This window comes from Gobio gobio (genome assembly GCF_949357685.1).
Source record: "Gobio gobio genome assembly, chromosome: 5".
Classification (NCBI taxonomy): domain Eukaryota; kingdom Metazoa; phylum Chordata; class Actinopteri; order Cypriniformes; family Gobionidae; genus Gobio; species Gobio gobio.
The window spans coordinates 19,296,979-19,304,230 of NC_137101.1; the positions used below are offsets into that span (position 1 = coordinate 19,296,979).

General features: G+C 37.4%; 1 protein-coding gene across 1 annotated transcript in view; it reads right to left on the minus strand.

Moving 5' to 3' along the window:
• The window catches only part of plxnc1 (plexin C1), a 32,061-nt gene extending 26,907 nt beyond the window's left edge, over positions 1 to 5,154 (minus strand). Inside the window, exons 1-12 of the mRNA XM_079817841.1 lie at positions 4,173 to 5,154; positions 3,811 to 3,936; positions 3,558 to 3,689; positions 3,364 to 3,464; positions 3,081 to 3,189; positions 2,834 to 2,993; positions 2,627 to 2,738; positions 2,447 to 2,540; positions 2,221 to 2,259; positions 1,587 to 1,720; positions 1,311 to 1,490; positions 764 to 872 (exon numbers count right to left, since the gene is read on the minus strand). Coding sequence (XP_079673967.1) covers positions 764 to 872; positions 1,311 to 1,490; positions 1,587 to 1,720; positions 2,221 to 2,259; positions 2,447 to 2,540; positions 2,627 to 2,738; positions 2,834 to 2,993; positions 3,081 to 3,189; positions 3,364 to 3,464; positions 3,558 to 3,689; positions 3,811 to 3,936; positions 4,173 to 5,078 — 2,202 coding nt within the window. The 5' untranslated portion in view covers positions 5,079 to 5,154. The remainder of the gene's footprint in view (positions 1 to 763; positions 873 to 1,310; positions 1,491 to 1,586; positions 1,721 to 2,220; positions 2,260 to 2,446; positions 2,541 to 2,626; positions 2,739 to 2,833; positions 2,994 to 3,080; positions 3,190 to 3,363; positions 3,465 to 3,557; positions 3,690 to 3,810; positions 3,937 to 4,172) is intronic.
• Positions 5,155 to 7,252: the final 2,098 nt, after the last annotated feature.

Consider the following 7,252-nt stretch of genomic DNA (forward strand, 5'->3'; position numbering starts at 1 on the left):
AGGCTGCAAGTGAAAATTTTGTCCTTAAAGTTGATGTGTTAGAAGCAGAAAAAGTTACCAAGCATAAGGATTTGAGCGAGTTTGACAAGGGCCAAATTGTGATGGCTAGACGACTGGGTCAGAGCATCTCCAAAACTGCAGCTCTTGTGGGGTCTGCAGTGGTCAGTATCTATTAAAAGTGGTCTAAGGAAGGAACAGTGGTGAACCGGCAATAGGATCATGGGTGGCCAAGGCTCATTGATGCACGTCGGGAGTGAAGGCTGACCCATGTGGTCCATTCACACAGACGAGCTACTGTAGCTCAAATTGCTTAAGAAGTTAATGCTGGTTCTGATAGAAAGGTGTTCGAATACACAGTGCATCGCAGTTTGTTGCTTATTGGGCTGTATAGCCACAGACCAGTCAGGGTGCCCATGCTGACCCCTGTCCACAGCCGAAAGCGCCAACAGTGGGCACGTGAGCATCAGAACTGGACCACAGAGCAATGTAAGAAGGTGGCCTGGTCTGATGAATCACATTTTCTTTTACATTAAGTGGCTGCAAAACTTACTTAAGATATATAGTATATATATATATATATATATATATATATATATATATATATATATATATATATATATATATATATATATATATATATATATATATATATATATAAGACCTCATGCACTACATGTGTGAATCTGACTCACTGAGCTCTGATAAAGTGCTGATCAGATAAAGTGCTGTGTGTTACTGCAGGAATAATAAAAACACATCTTACCCTTGAGCTTCTGTTGTATTGTGTTTGAAGCTCTTCATTAGAGGGACAGAAAATAACTGATTCCACAGTTTCCATTTTGCTCCCCTGAACATGAATCTTCCTTCCGCCACTGAATGAAGAAATATTAAAATATAAATTCAAATATTTACTATAGAGATATTAAGCATTTCAGCCATTAATACAAAATATTAAGAACGGCCATGCTGTCAGCAAGCAGGTTACTCTTTATAAAACAGCTTAAAAAGACTAGTCTAAGGTCACATGTGAGTTGGTAAACTGCATAGTTATGAAACATGCAGGAAATTACTTAATGACTCTCACTTCTGATTTAATTTTCTTTCAATCGCACATATGTGTTTTTTCATCTGTTCTAACAGTATCTCAGCAGATTATTATTTTGCAAACCTTCATTTTCCACATAAACATCATTCCTGAATATTTCATGATTAAAATGCCATTAGATTACCATAAGCATTATTTTTTTTTTCATCTTAAGGCACTGATGTGATAGGGAAGCTGATCTGCCAGTGGTCTGAATTGCTCTAACCTGCTCCAGGAGACTGTGGGATGTATTCCTGTACAGCTGGGCTGGGAACTGTAAGTGATGGTGCTGTCACCATGACAACGGTTGTCAAAAGTAACAACACACACTTTCACTGTTCCTTTAGTTCCACTGGGAGGAATGTGGAACCTTAAAGTGTCACTGGAACGATCAAACACTGGAGCTCTGAAGGGAAACATTCATGCACAGAAATACAGTATCATTTATCTCAATCTACACACATTCATAAATACAACTAAACACATGCACACAGAGTCTCACTCTTTAGGAATACAGTTCAGATCCCCTTGAATATGGATTTTAGTGACAGATAGCAGGTTCCTTCCTCTTAGTAAAATGTTGTTTTTGCCATGGAAAGAAACTTTGTTGGGCTCCAGAGAGAGAATCTCTGGCTCCTACAGGACACAAAGGGTTACACATAAAGGCCATAAAGGAAAAAAATCAATTTCCACTCAATATGACCACATCAGTTTTAATGAAACAACAAATGTTAAAAGTAATTTTCTAATATAAATGATATAATTAGATATAATAAAATATACATGTAAATATAAATAACAGCATATGTGACTAATTGATTTCTGCTGATATGATGAACAAGAAAACAAAAGTTTTTTAAAGGTGCAGTGTGTAAATTTTAGCGTCATCTAACGGTGTGTTTGTTAATTGCAATCACCCACTGCTCACCCCTCCCTTTCGAAGCACATAGGGGCATTTCTGTCAATAGATCCTCATAAATACACTGCATCTTTAAAGAAGTTTATAAGCAAATTGTTCCTAAGAAAAAGTAAAACAAAAACCTCTAACTCTAATGTATATTTATTTGAAATAGGAACATACTGAAAAAACAACATCCCCATTCTGTGATGTTGAGTTCATAATCAGTAACACTTACTCTGTAGTCCATGTCAGAGAAAAGATCTTTACATTCATCCTAAAAAGAAGAGAAAGAGAGAGAATTTACTTTCTGGGTTTTCTTTGGACAATGCAATGATATTTCAGCTTTGAATTAATGAACTAATTAATGAATTGATGTCATTTTGAATCTTCATAAAGGTTACACTATTTCCCAATACGCATTTACAGTAATGAAGCATTGGATTGAATTCATTATGTCTCACCTGTATGTGTAACTGTTGCCCAGGTCCATGTGTCCAATCACAACGCTGAGAGGAACGGGACCACTGACACCCAGATGAGATACACTGCACACACCTTAATAAATGCATGTATATGATGTGTTAATATCTGTTATCATTTCTGCACTATGACATTTTTCACACTGCATTTTATTTTCTCACTTTGTATAAGAAGCATTTGGTGAATTATCTGTGATACTGGAGCAGTTCCTCAGCGTCAGCGTCTCTGTGATCTTCTGATCCTCAACAGTAACTGTAGCAGAGACTTTTAAACCTGAAAAATTTTATGATTAGAAAAAATATAATATTCTGACAACATAAATCACTATAATAATCGCTCATACACAACTTAACTGAAAGAAAACCAACCTTTGGTAGACAATAGCTCATCGGGAAATCTACAGGAACATTTTGGGAAAACTGCAGCCGGATCAGACCCATCACACAGATTCATACTTCCTTTGGTGAAGGAACATGAGAAGGCGGGATTGCCTGTGCTCTCCAGATTCAAGGCAATATGTAATGTAATCTATGAGGAGAGGATAATGGTTGGTAAAAAGCAGTCTTGTAAATAAATTCTAAACGATAATAAGCAAATACATTTATATATGTCTACCTTCCTAGAAGATTTCTCTGTCATCTGAAAAGAAAGCAGCTGCGTCTGAAGAGAGTCTTTTGGGATGGACACCCATGAGGTATTTGAGCATTCATCTTGAGTAGAACATCTAGATAAAAAACACCATCAACCTATATATGACTTACAGATCTGTTTGGCACTGATCATCATGTCATGATAAGGAGTTAACACACTGTTCTACAATGAACCATTAGGCATGTGATGATGCATCCAAGATCATTTGTGATGTGTGAAAAGTCACATGTGATAAAGGCAAGCTGACCTCTGTGCATTCACACACCAGCCGCAGAGAGGATCCAGAGCAGCTCTGCAGTCTTTCAGAGAGCTGTATTTTGCACACTGAACCACAGAAACTCTTCTTAACTACATGAGCAGAAAGAGACAAGTATGACGATTCAGTGTAACACACAAACAGAGTATCTGACTGCCAATGGTTTGCACATTTCTAAACCTCACCTCTTTCCCCAGAGCAATGTAGATATGCTTGAAATCTGGATCAAAGTGCATTCTGGGAAGCACTGCTCGTTCATCATCAGATCTGTACAGCACTATTGGACAGCCTGGTGTGAATTTCTCATCCAAAACCAGCTAGAAAAACAAACAGAGACACAAATCATAAATTGTGATTGTTTCAAATGCAGATGCAAACAACAGATTAAATGGAGGCCAGGAATTTAGAAATGAAAACTTATAGAGAGGTGAAGGAGACCTTTATCAGTTGACCATCACTGGTTCCTATGAACAGCTCAATCCAGGATCCACTTCTAACTGCTGCCACTGATGACATTGAGCTGGACTTGAACACCACAGAGAGCGGCTGAAGGTTACTACCAGTCTGCAACACAAAAATACAATTATGACTTTAGTGAATAATGAAATTAGGTCTTGTCATGCAACGCAGCCTATTAGCTAGCCTATATATTCTACTACAATTATCATATTAAAATCAATAGAAGTAAGCTACTTAACATTTGTAAAAAAAAAAATAATAATAATAATAAAAAAAAAAAAATTAAATTACATTTAAAGTTATGTAGGCTATATTGAGCACATGAATGCTGATTTTCCAACCTCAGAATCGCATTTTTCACCAGAAGCGCAGAAACCCTTCACTTTGCCTTGAACTGTACTGATGTCGTACAGAGCCAGCGCGGTGTCTGGATCCTGCTGGTCCGCACTGAACACACCTGCCCAAATAACGGCGCTCACTGAGGGAATAACGGTGGAGGCGACGAGCACTGGACGAGCTTTATCACTGCAGCACTGTATCGTCGCAGCCTGTAGGGATTTGAAGATGTCTGTCTTTTTTCTTTTAGAGCTGTCCATCCACAGGACGTGCACTTTCCTCTCCGAGTCAGTCTTTGCAAATGCGTTGACAAATAAGTACAACTCTGAGGGAGAAACTCTCTGGAATCCGTCAACAAACTCCACATATCTAGCGGTGCTCTGGATGAAGGCGTCTGCCCCGTCCCCTATTTTAGAGAAAATCCCACCATCTTGAGAATGTAAAGTGTTCCACAAGTAAACAACAGGATACAGAGCTTTTCCATCATCGTCCTTTTTCCCAACCAAAATGTACCTACTGGTACCCGTAGCTGTTATGAACGCAACAGATGTCTTATTCTGTCTCGGTCCTACCGATATACCACTTTCATAGTAAATACTCTTTGTAATGTCATTGAGGTCAAGAACTTCACAGTATCCATCTCTAAAGGTCCCACAGGTTATCAGGGTGTCGTTGTCGTCAAAAGGCACCAGAATCTTGACTGTATTTTGATGAGTGGCATTAGTGATGTCCTTCCTCTTCTCCTTATAAAGATCGAGTCTCATCTGATGAAGTCGATGGTCAGTAAGAACGAACAACTTATTTTTACCAACTACAAAGTCCTTGATGTCTCCATCAAAGTTCACCACATCACCACAAATGCAATGTTTCAAATGTAGGCCTACAAGTATTCCAAGTAAGTATCCTCTCATCTTGCATATCTGAGCGAGCAGTTTAAGTTTAGAGACTTTACCACAGCGCTCAACTGCGCTCAGATGCGTGAACGGGTGAAGTGGATGGAAGTGAAAGCAGCTGCTCTGAAGATGCCAGATGACTTCCGCGCAACACACCAACAAATCTGCAGCCTTGATTTCGACATTTAGGTGTTTTGTAAGTTATACCATTTCCTGATTAAACACGTTTCATGATCTTACACAAAATACGAGACAGGAACAAGTATGTATAGTCTACTCTCTGTTAAATTAATTTTATTGACAGCAGACTTTATTTAATATTATTAATTTTGCTACGTTCTGCAATCATTTGGTTACTGCTGCACCCTTGTGGTGTAAAACAGCTTCATATTTAGAATAGAATAGAATAGAAATGATTGCCATAGATGAAATTGAGAGATTTGATGAGCTTTAGTGAAACCTCTATATTCTATATTGTCACAACTGGTTCAATTTCCTTGAACTGGAGTTTAACAGATGGCAAGTTTATTTATGTAGCACATTTCATACACAATGCTAGCCTAATCAAAGTGCTTTACATAGAAGGAATTGAAGTAATTAAAATAAATAAAAATAACAATAAAAGGTGAGAATAAAAATGATATAGAATACATTAAAACAGTTTAGAATAAAAAGGAGGATGCAAAAATAAAATACAGTGCATAGAGTCAGACCTATCCTTTATTAATAAAACATTTCTGGCAGCCAAAAACATTCGCTTAAGACATTTTTAAAGGGGTCATATGATGCTATAATTAGTTCATAATTTTGTTATGGGTGTAATAAAAATATGTTAACATATTTTTATAATTATGTTATAATATGTTAACATATTTCACATATTATTATTATTCACATAATGTTCATTATTTATTGAACACGCATATTTCTACAAATCCCCTGCTCTGAAAAGCCTCTGCTCCTTCTCCTGTGTTTACATAATGATGCATTTAAAAGTTAACGACCAAGTTTCCTAGGTATGTCTCAGCAACTGACTTCTCCATCTGACAACATTAGCTGATGAGCTGTTCCCTCCACAATAAGAGCAGCTGTCTCACACTTTGCCAGCTTGGATGCTGCCTCCTTACTCCCCCAGACCTTGAGCATTAACTGACAGAGCTGCCGCTTGTTCTTCTCATTGCCCAGAAAGAGCTTAAAGTCCTGGGGTTTCCTGGTGGCCGTGCCCTGCACTATAAACCTCTCAGATAAGCCATGCCCCAGTCTCTTCTGCGCCTTGATGGAGTCAGTGGAGAAGAGAAAAGTGTTTCTTGGCCACCATCTGGTTCAGGACCTGCTGGGAGATTGCACCGAATGTATGAGGCAGGTTGAATTGAATGAATTCAAATGAACCAACTGCTTAATCCACACGTTGGTCGAATCCTTGATCCCAGTCCTTACCAGTGTCATTCCACTGGTAAGGTATTTTTAGCCTTAAGTAACAAACAGTAGAAAGCGTTGAGTTTAATTGTATGGATAAGAGCAGGGGTTTGGCAACCCTGAGTGTGATAGATTAATATTATTATGCCCATAAAGCCTACTGTATAATATTTGATATGCTAATTTCGAAGGCCTCTAAATGATCAACATGATCAAAACTTTGCTGAAAAAACATTTGCAAACAATCTACTGTCGTCTGATCGATAGTTTGATTATACATACATCATTTCGATCATAATTGTATTGCATTGCATTATATGTCTTGCCCCCTTTAATAAAAAACTACAGAGCGTTGATAATAAAAGCATTTAAATATAGTCTTACTAAGACATTATTGGGAAATGAAACCCGTTCAAACTATAGCCAAAATATCTTTATATTAATTGTGGATCGCCAGACAAAAAAAATCATAAAATGAGTTTAATGACACTCTTTAGGAAATGTACAAATAAAAAGTTGCATTAAAATAATTGCAATGTTACCTATTTATATCTACAGAAAATTCATAGTAAATATATAATATATCATCCTTATTGCAAGAGCTGTCCAGTCCATACTGTGAATTATTTAATCACATTACAATCTTATCTATATTAGTGGAGAGCGGGGCACAACCTTACGGGGGGTTAGTTGTAACACACATGGTTTAACACTTTCCACACATGCCAGGATGACGGAACTTAATGCATTTACTATGTTATTATCTGTAAGATTAA